The sequence below is a fragment of the Nansenia antarctica genome (assembly GCF_963989245.1).
Source record: "Nansenia antarctica genome assembly, chromosome: 7".
Lineage (NCBI taxonomy): Eukaryota > Metazoa > Chordata > Actinopteri > Argentiniformes > Microstomatidae > Nansenia > Nansenia antarctica.
This window is the reverse complement of record NC_137677.1, coordinates 42,314,083-42,332,485: the sequence shown is the minus strand read 5'-3', so window position 1 is coordinate 42,332,485 and position 18,403 is coordinate 42,314,083. Positions and strand designations below refer to the sequence as shown.

The 18,403-nt window shown below is 42.6% G+C and overlaps 2 protein-coding genes across 3 annotated transcripts in view; one reads left to right on the top strand and one right to left on the bottom strand.

Moving 5' to 3' along the window:
- dnajc10 (DnaJ (Hsp40) homolog, subfamily C, member 10) overlaps window positions 1-7,669 on the bottom strand; it is a 22,821-nt gene extending 15,152 nt beyond the window's left edge. Inside the window, exons 1-13 of the mRNA XM_080537277.1 lie at window positions 7,401-7,669; window positions 7,133-7,301; window positions 6,902-6,952; window positions 6,732-6,814; window positions 6,237-6,368; window positions 6,054-6,147; window positions 5,705-5,782; window positions 5,505-5,548; window positions 5,172-5,303; window positions 4,890-4,979; window positions 4,655-4,765; window positions 3,187-3,301; window positions 2,947-3,074 (exon numbers count right to left, since the gene is read on the bottom strand). Of these exons, the coding sequence (XP_080393403.1) occupies window positions 2,947-3,074; window positions 3,187-3,301; window positions 4,655-4,765; window positions 4,890-4,979; window positions 5,172-5,303; window positions 5,505-5,548; window positions 5,705-5,782; window positions 6,054-6,147; window positions 6,237-6,368; window positions 6,732-6,814; window positions 6,902-6,952; window positions 7,133-7,301; window positions 7,401-7,625 (1,452 nt within the window). The 5' untranslated portion in view covers window positions 7,626-7,669. The remainder of the gene's footprint in view (window positions 1-2,946; window positions 3,075-3,186; window positions 3,302-4,654; window positions 4,766-4,889; window positions 4,980-5,171; window positions 5,304-5,504; window positions 5,549-5,704; window positions 5,783-6,053; window positions 6,148-6,236; window positions 6,369-6,731; window positions 6,815-6,901; window positions 6,953-7,132; window positions 7,302-7,400) is intronic.
- A 1,677-nt stretch (window positions 7,670-9,346) lies between these two features.
- nup35 (nucleoporin 35) lies at window positions 9,347-17,594 on the top strand (the record flags this gene model as incomplete). Of its 2 annotated transcripts, none has more annotated exons than XM_080536162.1 (8): window positions 9,347-9,506; window positions 9,767-9,891; window positions 9,988-10,045; window positions 10,220-10,358; window positions 11,890-11,959; window positions 13,207-13,335; window positions 14,694-14,852; window positions 16,618-17,594. In XM_080536162.1, the coding sequence occupies 8 exons, from the start codon at window positions 9,350-9,352 to the stop codon at window positions 16,693-16,695; spliced, it is 915 nt and encodes a 304-aa protein (XP_080392288.1). In that variant the 3' UTR covers window positions 16,696-17,594. The 2 variants fall into 2 exon arrangements, with proteins under 2 accessions (XP_080392288.1, XP_080392287.1); XM_080536161.1 differs by having other exon boundaries at window positions 9,350-9,506; window positions 9,767-9,894.
- Between the last annotated feature and the right edge of the window lie 809 nt (window positions 17,595-18,403).

The following is an 18,403-nucleotide window of genomic DNA, read 5'->3' as shown; positions in this document are numbered from 1 at the left end:
TGTGTGTGGACTGAATCAATTCGTGGCGGAGGAAATTCATTCGTGGCGGCCCGCCACCAATAAATGCATGTAGAGGAAACACTGGTGACACCACTACAGGGTAACAGCAGGGTCAGACAAGGTGACACCACTACAGGGTAACAGCAGGGTCAGACAAGGTGACACCACTACAGGGTAACACCAGGGTCAAACAGGGTGACACCACTACAGGGTAACAGCAGGGTCAGACAGGGTGACACCACTACAGGGTAACAGCAGGGTCAGACATGGACCTCACTCAACTCTACATGGGCCTACATACTCAACCATAGCCGGCTTCATTCGGTGACCGTGCCTTTTCACAAGCTGCACTCCGCCTCTGGAACTCTCTCCCTCAACCACTCAGAGACTCACCCTCACTCTCCACTTTTAAATCCCACCTCAAAACCTACCTGTTCTCCCATGCAAACAACCTCCCCTACCCCTAACCATCTCCCCTAACCCTGCCATCCCCCTCCCCCCCTGGACATTGCTGTGTTAATTGTTCCCCGTTCGTTAACTCTGTGTTCTCTGTGCTCATGTTATCTGTTGCTTGTTGTTTCTGTGTTTTCAGTTTTTCCCATATTGTCAGCGTCTTTGAGCTTTGTCTTGTCTCTCTTTGAGAAATGCACTGGAAGAAAACAAAAGACTGTCTCCCCCAAACCATCCCCACTCTCACTACAAAAAGAATAGGCCTATATATAATGACTATTAGCCACTACTTGATTAGTACCTGTACTGTATCATATCTGTATTATATTGCATATTGTATCATATTGCATTTCATCATATTGCACCCTGTACAGCATTTGGCAGTACTGATTCTACTGCAGTACGACTGGTCCTGCTCTATCACTTCATGTTGGAGCCATAGGGCCTTTTGAGTTCAGTTAAGAAAATCTATTAATGAGATATTTTGTGTTTATTTTGTGTTGAAAATTATGAAATATCTTTATGAAATGTTTTGTTTACCTTTTTGATGTTTGATGTATGTACCTTTAAGGATTGATCACCTACCTGATATTGAGCTAATTACTGTGAGGATGCACCTGGTAGATGGCTTTATATAGGAGATCAAAATGTGTGTTCACCAGGGAATGGTGGATCTGATTATGTTTTGAATCGCACAGCATAGCGCACAGCGTGGCGCACAGCGTATTCCACAGTGTGTTGCAGTGTATCGTACAGCGCACAGGAGTACAACGTATTACTTGAGGAAAGTCAACCTGAGTTTTGTTTAGTTATATCATTAATTAATAAATTATTTTATTTTTGATAACTACAACTCTGAGTGCTTTCTATGAGTGTGAATTCGGAAAACATCCACCAAAACCTCAGTGGCTAAATGGAAGTAGGAGACGGGGATTAGCCACTTCACTTTATTATTACTTATTTTACTTGATTCTATTATTGTGATTTTGTATATTGCTGCAATGCCAATGTTGAAGAACCTAAGCCAAAGAATTGTACTTGTGTACCTGTACATTGGATGTAATAAAAGCAATTCTGATTCTGAAAGAATATAGCTACATAATACATTCTGATTCTCGCTTCGGAACCATGATATTAAAAACAAACTTGTGGAGGGCTGGCTGTACCTTTGATGTACCTGGAACAAAGAAGAACAGACAGGCCCTGCTTTCTGCTTATGGCTATCCATGTGTCTAAATTCTGCTTTTATGTTTTTTAGGATAACAGTGGTATATTAAATCAAATGTTCTAATTCTTCACTCTACATCATTGGTATCATTTATCACAGTAAAGTTATGAATTAATACACGTTCAATGACTAAATTACTAATACCCTTGGACAGGGCAAGCTCCAGATGACCAGATTCATCAGCAATACATTGCATAGTATGAATAAACACAACTCCAAGATGCAGCTTCATATGACATGAGCTGATATTCCATACTGGCTGATAAAATCTTCTAAAGGAGGTTTGGAGGGTTCGTAGGTGACTTTGGATTATTGTTTGGTTTTGTCTTGTCTTAATCCTGATCAGGTAGGACTTTGGTCCACATCTGATTTGCTATTTTAATTCTATTGAATATTATATGAATCCCATAAAATAGAAATGGCCAATTTTGGTAAAAATAAAAAATCAATTAGCTTATTTCTCAGGGACGCAAGTATATGTCTAAAAGGAAGCAGGAATATTGATCTTATTACGTTCAGAAACCGTTGCAGATACAATCTGTATCATGGCTTGTTGAGTTGACTTCACTACAGGTAAAACAGGAACCTCACCCAACTGCACACATATGCTAACCTCGTCCCCGGGCTATGCGCACAGAACATATCCGCCTGAAGTAACTGTGACTTCAAACATGCCTATGGGCCATCCGGTTCCATGCTCTCCCTATTGGCTTAATGGAGGGCAAGTTTTACGTGTTGTTCACCAACACCAAAAGTGTAACACCGGAAGTGTCTGGGAACGAGAACACCCATTATGCCAACGTTCACTCAGGTTTAATCAACTGTGTGTCAACACAGAGCAAACACCTCTATTAACTTTCAGGGATTTCTACTAAGTCATGCTGACATTATCGAGGAACATATCCATCGAGATATCTTATCTTAGCAGGACGCCTATTTTACAAACATATCAAAATGTAGCCAACTCTCTTAACACTGTCAAATGGAGCCAACTCTCTTAACACTGGGTCAGACTGGGTCAGACAAACCTTATTCCGTGGGATTCTAGAGCACAGTCAGCAGACTCAGTAGCCCGCTACGTTTTGCAACAGAAGTTATTGAACGCCATGGCTTTCTCTCTCACCGGTCCACAGCGGTACAGCTGTACAGCGCCGTCACTACCGTCCCCAACCGGTCGTTCAAAACACTTTGTTCAATTAACCGTTGCACAGCGCTATGGCCCGAAGCAGTGAGACGAGTCACTAGTCAGTTTAAACATTAAGACTCACAGGTGCAAAGAAGTCCACCAGCCAGGGTTCCCTCCCGTGACTGGGGAAGTTGTCAGGCCTCAGCGTGGTCACGTGAGCGCTAACGCTCTCCTTAGCGAACGCCACAATGTTGTACAGGGCGTCCTTCCCTGAGAGGACAAAATCAATGGAAGGAATTCAAATTGATCATTAAATCAGTGCAATGTATTGCTGAGTGTATTGAAGGAAAAAACTAAAAACAGGATGTTTGAAAGGATGTACCGTGGTGGATCTCAAAGTCATGAATGCCCAGGCCTTTAAAGACTGCAATGCACGGCTTCTGGATGTACAGGGAGCCACACAGCTCTGCTTCCGTCAGACAGTCAACTCTGCCCACCTAAGCAAAAGAGGAGAGTCTGGATTTAAGGGGACATTTCAGCCCAAATTACAAAATCACATACTTTAGTCCTTAGTCCTCACTAAGCATTGATAGCATTGTTCAAAGTAAAACCAATGAAAGTAAATGTACCTTAAATGTTTGAAATATCATGCCCGAATCATGTCAGTCATTTTAATTACTTTTTTTTCTGAACGCTTGAACACTAACAGTAATTCTTGAAATGACAATCTCTGAAACCATTAGCACTTGTAGCTAATGCATTTACCAAGTGAATGCACGTTCCCTGCTTTAAACTCACTTTGTCATTTTATAACACACTTTTTGGCAAAACTGTAAACACAACTCACTGCTTTACACACCAACCCTAATTTCATAATGAGAAGGATCTATCATTAAAACTATTCAAATGATTTTACAAAACTGCAAGAAACCCAGTATCTAGTGGAAGAGCTTGACTGTTTACCCCAGAGCAGGAGACCCACATTGTAAACATGGTCATTGTAAATATGGTCATTGTAAACATGGGCATTGTAAATATGGTCATTGTAAACATGGTCATTGTAAACATGGGCATTGTAAATATGGGCATCAGACTCAGAGAAGGGCAGGACCACATAATGGCAGATAACACTGTATTCCAACACGTCAGCAGAGTGAGTCTCTCTGCAGGTCTCATCTACTGAAACCTGGTAGGATTAGGAGGCAGGAGCTGTACAGAGACACTCAGACCGTGTCAACAAACTGAGTATGAATGTGTGCAGGTCAGTTATACCATCCTATCATTGGTAGTGGATCTGGAAGTGTATGGTGCGACATCATATTGACTGATCTCTGTGCTAAATAGTTTTGTCTTGTCTCTTTCAGAGAGTTATGGAGCTAGAAGCTTTGTGTGCTTATTCAAATAATGGTTTGTGTGTATTGTATTGACGCATAAAAAAAAGTTTAAGTTTAAACAGTTTTGCAAGAATTGTTTGCTTCTGCAAGAGATGTATTTTTGCTGGTTTGGTGTAAGCTTTTGTGGTTAATGTACATGTACAGTTTTGCTAAATACTGTAGCACATACAATAGCCCATCTTTTCACAGATAGTACCTAAGCAATCAGAAAAGAACTGTAAGTCTTTCAGAGAATTTGGGAATGACATTTCAAACTAATTTGATACTATCTTTCAAACTATTATGATACATCAATACAATTTTCCTCTGGGGGCTTGACTCATAAGACATAAGACTTTTTCAGGTGACTGATTTGGGATAGAGCTCCCTATATTATTATCTTCCGAGACACAATAACATCTGAAAGTACACTTCTAAAAACTGTTGAATGCGTTAAGTAATTTGAATGTATTTTACCTGTATGTGGGTCTCCTTCAGAAGTGCTTTGAGCTTCTTATACTCGTGAGATGCCAGGGTTTTCTGGCCAAAAGAGAAGCTGACCAGCCAGCGATGGTTGGCCAGTTTACTCTGCAGAACGAAATGTAAAACTGTTACATTTTGCATCTCTCCAACCTTCTCCTGAAAGTATGCACATAATACAAAAAACTCTTGTAGCATCTGTTTAAGTGTTGGGACATACTGGGTTATTTACCTTGAAGGTGTCCTTGGTCAGCACTTCCAGGTCGGGCAGATGCTGGAGCACCTCGGTATAGATCTCCCTCGTTTCCAAACTCTGCAAAAACTGTCAGAAGAGCAATTCTTAGCTTAGAAACCTGTGTTTTTTCACAATTTATCTTTTTTTCTTTGATTGTTTTTACTCTGAACGGTGACTTTGAGATGTTCTATGAAAAGCACTTCACAAATCAAATGATATTATCTTTATGACTATGACAGCGCTGTCCGTCTTCTCCTAGTTAGTGTAGGTGTGTCTTACCAGGACACTCCCCTTTTCCTTTAGTGTGCTGCCGGGAGGGAAGAAGGCGGTGGTGCTAGTCGTCACTTCGAAGCTGTCGCACAGCTCTGCTTGGGTTGAACAGTCCATCCACCCCACATTCACTAGACCCTCCTGGTGAGGAGAGGAGACGAAAGAGAGATGTTCTTATCTGATCTTTTTCATCTTCTTTCCCGTTATGTCTTTGTAATTGGATATTGCATCAGTGCAAGAAATGGTATATTAAGAACATCTGATTTGATGTTTCAGTGAAATGCAACATCAAGAATGCCAATAGGGTCCAGTAAGGACTCAAAGACCATTAGCCAAACTTACCAGCATTGCAGATAGTTTCTGTCTTGTTTGTGACTCAAGACAGTCTATCAAGAGAAACGAGAGATACATTATTATTGTCATTCTAATCATTTAGTTTAGATGAGAGAAACACCTATCCCAGTGAGACACCGTAAGAGATTGTGAATATCTTGATTTGAAATTATGCTCAAAATCTCTCAGTAACCTGAACAGGTTTTTACCTCCAGTGTCAGCGCAGAAGGTTATCAGCCATCCAACTCCAGATGCAAATGCCTTCTCTATTTCAGTGAACACGTTGCCTGAAAGCAGAGCATCGTTCAGTATCACTGTTTACTTTACCTTAGTTTAATGGGTGTAACACAAACCGTATCAACACAACAACATGACAGTGGAGGGAAATGGATGTCAGCAAAACTGTTAAAAGATTGCAACAACTAGCAAGGTCAGGATGGTCATTCGGATGACAAGAAAAAGAAAAAAGCAAAAAAGAAAGCAAATAGAAAGTAATAGAAGGTCCTATACAAATAGAATATCCAGAACATCATATGATCAAAACTAACTCATGCCTACCTTGCCATAGCTCTGTAACTCGACTCTTCACAAACTGCATGGCAAACTTGGTCAAACTTTCTTTGGATCTGTCTCCATAGTATTTCTCTGGATTCTGGTTGGTAGACAGAAACACTATTAGTCACTGTGATCCTTACGTGTTTACAAGACAGAACGATCGGGAACGGGAAGTCATCCTCCTACCATTCCAGCCTTGAAGATGTACAGGCTGGGGTAGCTGGTGATGCCTTTGCTGCGGCACACTCTGCCGTTGTCTCCGCAGTTCACTGCTCCGATCCGAATCCCGCCGTCCATGTCCTTGGCAAACTCCCTCCACTGTGAACACGTAACGAAGCAGGAGTAAATAACAACATGGCATCCAACTGACATGTAAAATGATCTTCATGTGACACTTCACACATTAAGCCGCTCTTTATTCCAGCATAGTCGTCCCTCAACACAAAGCTCACTTTGGAATTAAAGCAATTCACTACACTAATACATTATCCGGAATTGGGGCAACTTCCAAGTAAAATGTGTCCAAACAAGAACAGCAACTTTAAAAGGACACATGACTGGACAGACTGAAAATGATTGTAGACCGATGAATAAGCTTAATAGACTAGATGAATAGTGTTTTAAATACAGATTTCATAAATCCAGGTTCTTAGAATTATGTGGTGATGTGGAGTCTCTTACCGTGGGGGCAAGCTCGTGACAGTGAGAGCAACGGGGGAAGTAGAAGTTGATGAACCAGACTTCACCTGAGTTGATCGCTGCGTCTACGGATAAAACCAAGAGTCAGCATCATAGCATTACAGGGAAAGTTGCCTCTATTTGTTCACATTTAGTAGCATCACAACACTTACCAAAGTCACCCCTGTCTAACGTGATGACTTCTAGGTCATCGTCATAGATGCCTGCGCAAAAAGAGACACAAACCAAGTCAATACAGAGCCCACAAGGAAGTAAAACCCTGTAATAAAGGATACTAGTGTCTAGTCCAGCCATTTTTTCTCTAAAATGTTACTCAGCATTTCACATTCTCTCCCTGGCTTGCAGACCAGGGTAATGCTACTTATTAAAGACAGGCTGTTTACCAAAGTCATATCTGTAGTAGTTCCAGCTCTCATATCGGCCTCCCTGCTGCTGCTGCTCGTCCAGACCCTTCTCTCCATACTTGTCGTACTTCTTCCTCAAGTCGTCGTCTTTCAACACTTCATACGCACGGTTTATCTTCAAGAACTTGTCGTGGGCAGTTTTATCATTCTGGAGAGGATGAAAGTAACAGTCAAAACACCGGGCTATGAAAACAATCTAACATGATGATGCGGTGGACTGTGTTCATAGGGTTTATAATATACTCACTGGATTTTTGTCAGGGTGCATGGTCAGAGCCAGCTTTTTAAAGGCTTGTCTGAGCTCTCTGGTGGTGGCTTCTCGGGACGCCCCGAGTAACTTGTAATAATCCTCATCAGAGGACACGGAGGGAACCAGACAACTCAAGACAAGCAAGCAGAGAAACATTCTGCTCCAACCACTTTGCTGAACTCGAAGAGTTGGTTTTGAATGTACTGAGAGGGGAGAGTTCATTGTCACAAATATTCTCAGTGTAAAAGAGTTTCACTGCAGGACCTGGGACGTTGACACACACTTCATCCTAGGGAAGGCAGCTGCCTTAAACGTGGAGGAGGAATCTGTGGAATGAAGAGGTCAGACAAAGGCAAAAGCATCAGTGTCCAAGTTGGCTGGCGAGCTGATTCAGCCATTAGATCATTAGATCATTAGATCTTGCACCAATGCCTGTTCAAGTATTAACATTCCTCATCGACTTGGTATCTGATCAGAGGACCACTGCATGCATACAAACATAAAGTCATCTAAACCACCGTAGCTAGTAGTTATATATGTAGCTGTGCTAGTTGTGTAATTGTCAGCTGGTTTGGTTGCATAGACAAGTTTCAACTTGCCATCTAGCTTTGCCTTTGCAACACACAGATCATTTGAGGGGAACAAAGTCTTACTAAATTATTCGCATACATATCCATGCATGAATGCATACATACCGTTAGGTTAGGGTTCAGATCTGCTGATATAACCTACCTTCCAATGGACTCGATCACACGCCTCTATCCGGGTTCGGGTCCGGGAGGTAGCCGGTGGTGATGACGAGGAACCGACCAATGGTAACTAGACCCCAAACCACCACGACACCGGGGGTGCGTTCGTAAACTCCCTCTGGGAGCGCCGGAGCGCACACTGGCGTCGACGTCATAGAGCGACCGAGTCGTTTGATTGGACGAGAGGCGTTCCACGAGTGCTGATCAAGATTTCCGGAGCAAATGTACGAACGCAGCCCCCCACGGTTCCTCACGACGTGATGACGCGACGCCCCAGAGCAGCGTGATGACGACACCCGGAGCGGCGCCACGCTCGATGAGACTCGCTTACGGCTAAACAGCTACTCGTGTCTTCGGGACCTGTAGACAGACACACAGCGGGTAGTCACGGGACATAACGGTGGTATTTTGTCTTCCCCTGGAGAGAGAGAAGCTCCGAATATTATTAGATAGATATAACTTGACAGTCAAGTGCCCCCCATGAACTCTTCTTTCTTCTCCAACCGGGGAGGTTAGCTCGCTAGGCTAGTTAGCTAGCCGTTAGCTACGTGAACACGGTGCTTTTCCGCGCGATTTATGCGACACATTTGAAAATGCTAATATTCTCACCGCTTGCCTTGTGCTAAGCTACATCTGTCCTGTTTGAGTCAGGCAGCTTTTAGTTTTACTCAGTTTTGTAAAAAAGGTTTTTGTTGAAACAAAGAAGTTGTGGCTCTGGGATGATGGAATTCCAAGGTAAGTCTCATGCAGCTAAAGACGTAACTGACTTACCAGTTTTCCCCAAAAGAGGGGATTTAGTGCTGAGTTGACTAGACACTCTGCTGGGCTACGTTAGCATAGCTGGCCACATGTAGACATGTATGGCATGGGCACCCCCCCATTGTTAAGCCGGCGATTTCAGCCCCATTGAGAGACTTGTCACTTGTCAACAAAGCATGGCGATCCACGTGGAGCAAAGCGTCACTGATAGTGTCAGGATCGGGTGGGGCACATAGAGGGACAGCCAGGCCAGTGGGAACCTGTCAGTCTATGGTCCCTTTGTTAACATAGCATGAACCTAGCTAACACAAGTCTCTTCTAGATGAAAGACACCGTTTTTGCCAACAACGGTAGTTCGTGTGGCGTGTGTGATAATGTACACTCCTCATGCATGGCTGTAGTTCACTGTCCTCTTTATCTGTCACCTACACAGAACCGATGACTCTGGGTTCCCCAACATCCCCCAAGCCTGGACCGGGGGCCCAGTTCCTCCCTGGGTTCCTGATGGGTGACCTACCGGCTCCTGTCACACCCCAGCCTCGCACGTTTGGGGTCTCAGGTGGCATCATGGAAATGAGGTCACCGCTTATGGCAGGTGAGGGGCAGTTTGGTTTTGTGGATCACCCGCCATTCTACACAAAAAGACCAAAGCAGGAGTTCACATGTCTTAACTTGTTCCACTCTAAACCACGGTCAGAGACCACTACACGTTGTAATCCTGTCAGATCTGCTAGCTACGCAGCAGCACACAGCCGGCTACTAAGCCAGGCCTCTCATTTTTGGTAGTGTAACACATTTTAGCCTCTGTTCTTGGCAGTATTCCAGATGAATCCCTCTCTCTGTTCCTCTTGTCAGGTGGCTCTCCTCCCCAGCCCGTTGTCCCCACACCCAAGGACAAGAGTGGCGCTCCCCCGGTGAGGAGTATCTATGACGACCTCGCCAGCCCTCTTGTTGGCATGTCCCCTCTTGGTGCGCACAAGCAAGTAAGTGCTTCTTTGAAAGAGTGTTGATTTTACATGCACTACCTGAGGGGTACATCTAACTGGTGTTCTAACTGTGTTGTTTTCTCCTCCTAGCCCTTTTCCATGATGCAAACTCCGCGGTCTGGCTTCATGGCTGTCACGCCAGGAACAGGTGATGTTGCGTTGTTGTTTTGACTACGCTGTCTTTTTTTTTTTTTTTTTTGCCTTACGATAAGCATGGAATATTTCTGCTACATTTTTACTTACTTACTAGTTAGAAGTTTGTTTTTCACATTGCGGTCCAAAAAAATGTATGTTGTTGTTCTTTTTTTTCTTTTTCTGATAGCTTCTAGTGTCTTTAGCCCTGGCATTGGGCAACAGGCGAAGTCAACCTTCAGTCCTGCCCAAGTAGATCCTTTCTTCACCCAGGGAGATGCTCTGTCCTCAGAAGACCAGCTGGATGACACCTGGATAACAGTTTTTGGGTAAAGTCATTGACTTTCACAACAAATGGATGGATTTGTGTGTTTTATTCATCACAATGATAGACATGGGCTGAACTTTAGAAGAGGGGGGTCATACACCACTCCCTCAATAACTTGTCTCTTGGGGTCCATCAGAAATGCACTTGTTTGCGAAGTGTGTGATTTATTGAAATATGCTGAAGAAGTGCAAACAAAACCTTAAAACCGCAATGTCTTTATGAAACATTGTATAATGTTTTGTTATGGTTAAACTTAAACATCAGTGTTTCCCCTACCATTGCAACGGAACCCCCCGCCCCCCCAAGAAAGAGGAATTATTACGGACGTAGACACCAAACATCTGACAAGTAGGCTAAAATATCCGCTTTTTAAAAAACCCAACCCGAATCTGGGCAGTGGCAAGCCCATGGGCTCGTTGGTAACGTTAGTCCGCCAGTAGTCTCGCATAGCCAAACCTATCTCCACACTTCGCTTCGCGCTGGACACACTCGCGTATGTGGCGGCAAGATTGTGCGCGAGTGTGCGCGTGCGACGCGAGAGAGTTTTTGCAGGGTGAGATGTCTGCAGATGCAAAGTAAGCAAGTTGAAACGTTAGCAAATATAATTGCTGAGTGTTCTAACAGAGCAAGTTGGTTCAAATTGGTCGTTATTATTGTGACTAGAAAGTGTCTGATTATAGTTCCATGGTATGTAAAATAGTGTCAAAGAACTATCAAGCTAACTAGCTAGCTCAGAGGTGATTAGATGAGCCAGTCTGCTGCACACATGCCAGCTAAAGAGCTAACTGGATGCACTTTATTATTTTACTTAAAGTAGATATACTATCTTTCTTATTCTGCTAGAATTGGGCTTTATGGTAATACCATAATGGCATATTTACAGTACATGGACAGTGGATTGAAGCATTGGAAATGTCTGTTTTATAGTTGGACATACGATTTTTTTTCAGGTGAGAGAGTAAAGTCAAAATGACATTATCTGACTGCATTGCCCACAGCAATCCAATATTCAATTATAATTATGTTATACCTCTTATTAGATTATAAATACTCTGGTTGTTATGTTTGCCTTTTGGTTGACAGCAAAATAGGGAGAGAGGAGGATAGAGAGCAGGATGGTGCACCAGAGAGAGAGAGCGCAAGAACCAGGTGAGAAAGTGGACAGGTAGTCAAGACCACATAAGTACGGTAAGTAGCCTTGAGAACCGATGGTTCTCGAGCCTAATAGGGCAGGAGCCTATCTCCTGTTTCCGTAGCGTGAGGCGGCTTAATGTACAAGTTAGTACACCCCCTGGACATGACGCTGGTATGTCGCAGGGTCTTACCCCCTGGGGGGGGGGGTCCATGCCACGGTCCATGCCACCCCCCCAAGGCAGCAAACCTAGGGGAGACACTGAACATGTTTGACTTTCCAGTGCGTCTTTCTCTGTGATCGTTTCATGCAGCAAGACATGTCTAGCAAGCAGTCACTGCAGCTCACACACATTTTTGATGATGACAGCATCCTCAACTCTTCTTTTTTTGATTGACAGGTTCCCCCCTGCCTCAGCCTCCTATATCCTGCTGCAGTTTGCCCAGTATGGGAACATCCTGAAACATGTGGTAAGAACAGCCAAAGGCCAAAGGTAGCAGCCTCACTCAGCCCACGTCCTGGCAATGTTTTTTTGGGCATTTATTTTCAATAAGGAGACTAAACGTTTATTTATTTTTTAAAGTATTTTTTTCCGAGTGGGGCAGACCCACTCGTATTTTTCTTTTTTATTGATAGAGACAGTATAGGTTATGACAGGAAGGATGGGTGAGAGAGAGAGAAGGGATGACAAGCGGAACATAACCGTGGCCGGAATCGAACCGGGAACCCGGCGGTTACATGGTCGACGCTTAACCCACTACGCCACCTAAGCGCCCCACGTTTTAATTTTTAGATTTTCTTTATAGACAGGTCATGTGATGGAAGGGCAAGACAAACGCTCACACCAAAATGACACGTTTTTCCCACATCGCTGAAGTGTTTAAAAACATTTAGTGCAGTCATCTAACCGTTATAAATTGTTGTCATGTAAAGACTATTTGCCTCTGTCCTTGCCTTCCTAGTCTCCTGCACTAGTCTTATAAACACAAGTTGCTAGGGGAAACGGCTTGAGAAAGACACGATCCTAGCCACGCGAAACCTAGCAATGACAACTGTCAGCAACGCCAATCTAGAGCTGCATGGTCATTGGTTAGACAAGTATCCCTACATGGGACTGCCTCCATCTTCCCAGTCTCTGTCAAAACCAAGGGAGTGGCATATCTCTAGTATATACAACAGGGTTCCCACAGGTCCTTGAAATCCTTGAAAGTTTGTGAATTTGAGAAAAAGAAATCAAGGTCTTAAAAGTTTTTGAAAATAGACATGGCACATGGGTCATTGAAAGTGCTTGAATTCCCCCCTCTCTCTCTCTCAAAAAAAGATATATATTCAAAAATGTTTTACTTAGTTCTAGTTTTACAACTAGTTCTGTCTCACACTATGTCGTGTTGGGTCCTTGAATTTCAGGGAATTGAGTCTTGAAAGTCCTTGAAAGGTGCTTGACTTTGATGTTTCAGAAGGTGTGGGAACCCTGATACAACCTCTGGAATAGCATTCCATTCCATAAAAAGTCAATTCAATGCACCGTGCTAGCTCTGCCGTACTACATCCATCCTTCTTGTTGAGGTAGTGGTGGTCTAGTGGATAGTGAGTTGGACTTGTGATCGGAAGGTTGTGAGTTCAAATTCGTAATTGTAAGTCCGGTCGCTTTGGATTAAAAGCGTCTGCTAAATGGCCAAATTAATTAATTAATAAATTGTTTGTGTGTCACTTTCAGATGTCAAACACCGGCAATTGGATGCATATCCAGTATCAGTCTAAACTCCAGGCGAGAAAAGCACTAAGCAAAGACGGAAAGATCTTCGGCGAAGCTATTATGATTGGTGTCAAACCGTGCATCGATAAGGTACGTGGCTCTGTCTTACGCTTTCTTTACAGACCAGCAGGATTCCTTTTCACTGAAAGTAATGCAGTGACGGATGAACGGATGCCTCACTACGGCATTTCAGTTTGTCTGTTATCATCAATTGAAGGTGCGTGTGTGCGTGTGTGCGTGTGTGTGGAAAGGAAGCCTTTTTAACCAAGTTGCTGAAATATCAGCAGCTCAAGCTGAACATCGTCTTAATTTTTGGCATGTTCACAAGCTGGTGGTTAGGTGCCTTCAGATGGCCCACATCTCCAAGAGAAAAGCTAGAGCAAGGTATTGCTCTATATCTGCTATTATCGGTAGCCGCTCAATATGGAGACAGCGTTTTACGGTAATGCTATTGTATCTGTTAACCCACATTTGAAACATCCTCTGTGTTAATATTATATGTGTACGATGGTTGCTGTACAGTCACAAACGTAAATTAATGTCTCCCAATGAACTGATTGCACTGATAGTGTTTGTCCTTAATGTGCTTTGTACAGGGGTGCAAACTTGTCACCTTTCTGCTAAATTAGCCGTTTTTACCTTTAAAAAAATTATTTTGGGTGGGGGGGGTCTAAGTCTCATCCGAGTCACAGGATGCGCACGCTAACTAATCTTCCTGTCTACTAAACTCTGCTACTGTTGAAATAACTTTTAGCTTCAGGCAGCTAGGTATAATTCCAGACAGCGTGGATAACACAGTCACAGTAAACTGTTTTTCAAAGTAATTGTAAGTGTTAAGCTCAGGGCTGCCGCTACTTTGTTAGACCACCGTTAGTGCTAGCGATATCCATTTAGCACCGTTAGTGCTAGCGCTATCCCCCCACCCCCTGAAAAACATTCTCCTCTAAGGTTAGCCACACATTGATCATTTTCTTAGTTCTCAGGCAAAAAAAAAATCACCTTTTTGGGCAATCACCAGTTTGCACCCCTGTTTGTATTTATGTCGACATAATACTGAAACACAACTGTGAAATACTGAAACACAACTGTGAACATTTCAAACCTGCAAACTGCGACACTTTAAATGAATGTGCAATAACACTATGTGCAATATGATAACCCTCGGGTACATAAGGTTCAGAGATAGGAAATGTTCGAATAGGTATAGCATAGCATAGAGTACAGCACAGTGTTTTATTTGTATAGTATAGTATAGTGGATAGTGTACATAGCCTTTATTTATGTAAACCAGCTCTTTTCTCTTCTTGTTTTTAGTTTTTTTCCTAGCACCAGGGGAGCCCCCCCTCCCAAATTTCGTTGTATGGTACCTGTACTATATAAATGACAATAAAGACCATTCATTCATTCATAAATAAAGCATTTAAAATGTGTGTGTGTGTCCCTTTCAGAGTGTGATGGAGAGTTCTGACAAAGGCTCGTCCTCCTCCAACTCCGTCTTCTCTCCCCTGGCCAGAGTGAACGGCACCCCCAGCCACAGCGTGTCTACTCCCCGCTCCACCATGAGGCCCCTGAGTGCAGCCTACAAGGCCTCCAGCAGTGACTACCAGGTATTGTTGGAATGAGTGGTCTTTCGGGAGACCCCGAAATCGAAGGATGAATCTCAGTCCGTCGCTGCAAGTTAATTTTGGAGGGGTTATATATATACAGGAGGATGCTGTTTGGAACTTTGAACTGAATTTCCTCTGGGTGTCCACTGAGGTGGCAGATATCCAACAGACTTACGCGCACAGCTTCTTTAATCTGCCATCTTTGGATCTGCCACTAAAATAAATTCATCTGTGATTTAGATTGATCCCAAATCAATCAGAGTATCAGAGCCTTTGGCGTAGTCTGAAGCACCATGATGCACACGTGAGTTAAAGAAGCACGTCAACAGCAGCAGTAGCAGTGAAACGTTGTGTTTTCCACCCCAAACACCCCTATAGAAAACACTTACCCGCTCTGCATAGCAAATCTCCTTATCCAGGGGACATTACAGGCGAGCCGAAAACTATTTCCTATTTCCAAGCCTGCAAATAAAAAGACCTTCCTCAGAATTTCAGGAATAGAATTCCTTTCAGAAACTGATGGGGTTGGTCTCACCTATTTGTGGCCTTGTATGATGACGGAATCAAGGATGGGTTGCCAGGTGAGGTTTAATAGGTCTGGGAAACCGGCCCCAAGTCAAATGTGTTACAGTTTTTTACGGTCGCTAAGTCGCAGTGTTCAATACTGAAGTCACAGAGTCACAACTCTTCATACAGTCTGCATTACTAACATGCATGTTGGCCAATCACTTCATTCATGTCTCAAAAGAAGCTCGTTCAACCATACACTGGCACTAATGTTCACTCAGAAAGCATACACAGTCATTCATAACATTCTGACACTAACAACAGGGAGCATTACATAGTTTTAATGATTTTCACAATAATTAATATTTCATTATAAAAATGGGTTGATTTATAGTAATCATAGACAGAATAGTTGACTGTACAACTGTAAAGTATTAGGCAACAAGAATGAATCAGAAATGCTGCAATTTGGTTCTATCCTTTAGTGTAAAAAGTACAGTACATTTACTTGTGTAAAATGAAAAGTGGAAAATAAAGTGGAAGTTCACCCCGGGTTACAATACAATAGCAATCACACCAAAAATGTCTCACTCCTGAGGGTTTTGGTCCACCCTCTGGTCTGCATCTGGTCACATCTAATGTCTTCCCTGGCAATGCATCTAGTCTATTTAATTTCATTGTATATATTCTGCTAATATTTTCTAGACATTTCAATATGATTACTGCAAATAGTGAAAATACCACCACTCATCCGTTATCAGACTTTGCTGAGGTGCTGGAACTGAAGAGTATCAATAGAGTGCAAAATAACAGCATTTGCACACTCAAACACTGTGCAAAAAAACAGTGTGCGTGCTTTCGGTCATATATGATTACTGCAAAACTGCACCAAATCATTCTGTTTTTAATGTGTTCTTCACAGTTTTGAACACAGTATGTTAACATTGGAAAAATGTGTTGCAAATACATAGTGTTTTGCAGGTGCGGGAGTTTGAGTGAGAGAAGTGTTATGGATTTCGGAGAACGTGGTCATTGAATGCATTTTGTATCAAAGCAATGTAAAAATCACAGAATAGTCACAGTTTGGCCCACATGGACTTCTGCTTTGCTGACTGTATGAAGAGTTGTGACTCTGTGAATTCAGTATTGAACACTGTGACTTAGTGACCGTAAAAAAGTGTAACAGGGACTATACTTTATGCTTTCATGGGCAAGGAGCGTCAGGTCACTCACCAACCATTTCCCTGGTTGATTTCAGGTGGTTGCAGACAGACAGACCCCAAGGAAAGATGACAGTCTGGTGTCCAAAGCCATGGAGTACATGTTCGGCTGGTGAGGCCTCTGATGGTGACATGCATGGTGGCGCTAAAAGACTGGACTACCAACATTAGCCTTCTGTCTTTGCCATTGTCTTGCTTGTGTGTTTCTTTCACTGATTAGCATTAAGGGTAGCCTCAGCTGTCATGACGTTACCACAAGAAGTGACACACCCAAATGACTCACTTCAGATACTAACAAGCAAGACATTTCATTCATTAGCAGTTCCATAGACATCAGTGCATGTCCATGGCAACGCAATGTGATAGTTGTGTAACAAATGCAAACCAACCGCTTTGTCATATCACTGAGTCTACCTTCAAACCATTGGGAGATCCTGTGGGTACTATGCACTTTATGGGCTGATTGAGTGAAAAGGATTTGATGATTAGGCACCGGATATTATTATAAATGAAGTGTTTTCTTATAATAAAAGATATATAAGATCACGGTGCTAATTTGACAAATATATTTTTTTTCTTTGTTATGATGTCTTGTGCCACATTTGTTTTGAGGAGGACATTTAAAAAAAAATAATGGCCTGTCTGAATGAAATGATATTGATTGTTGAATTATACATAAACTGAAAAAATAGCCCATCTTACTAACTGACAGTCTGAAATACAGTTTGTAAATACAGTAGCCTATCAGATATAGGTCGAGTGAAAATGGTGTATGGTTTGTTTGTGTTCATTGTGTGGTTTAGACAAATATTCCGTGATCAGACTTTTAGAATTGTGATTTATAACAAATGCGTTTTGTATACTTTTCAGAACATTTTGTATTTTTGAAACAATCAAGATCTTGTCAGTTTACCAAATATGTCTGTCTTTCCTTTTATCTATTTAAACTATGCTGCCTTTCTACTCGTGCTGTGTCTCTGTTGTCACATACTCGTTTGTTAAATAAATGTTGCTTCATTTGATTTCCCAGTTGAATTTGTATTTGTTTATCATAACTGGTAACATTTCTATGGTGTGCCCCATTGATGTATTTGGGGTTGAAATGTACTGTTTCTACAAATTTACCGTGTTGTTAAAGCCATTGACTCCATTGTGCAATATTTGTTTTTCAGTTGGTAGACTTTTCCTGTGACAGTTCTTATTGATATTCTAGTCAGAGGAGTAAGAACGAGGCATTATTATGAAGTGAGCATCTGGTGACACGAGCTCACCTAGTTCCCAAGTGAATTCTTCAGAAGACTTCAGCTGAAGTTGAAGTGTGAAATAGCATAGCACAACGCCCACAACCTTTTTTTTCTTTTTTTTTCGGGGGGGATGGAAAAACTTCATCCACCCACCTAGAACCAACTATATTTTCCAGAGTTTGCTATGCTATATTACCTTATGCAGCTGCTCTTGTTTTGGATGTCATGCCTTGGAGCCTAAGTGGAAGGTGAACCAGGTGAGTCCTGAGGCGTGTGTGTGTTGTTCCCTGTCTTGTTGATCTGAACTGAGAGTGGAGCTGACGCCAGACTGACGTGGTGTTGAAGGTGACACAGATCTGGTCCCTAGAGGCCTGCCCCCTGCCTGCCCCCCTCAGTCCCTCTCTCCTCTGAGCCTGATTCACATTGCCAGGTTCTGTGAGGTGAAATGTTTTGGATGCACGCTACCTTGAGGCCGGTTGGTGATCTGATTCATCCTGATCATCTGTGGGGGTTTTCTTCTCTTGAGCTGATGTTACAAACAACCTTGGAAAACATTTTATCTTTTTATTTTATTTTGTTA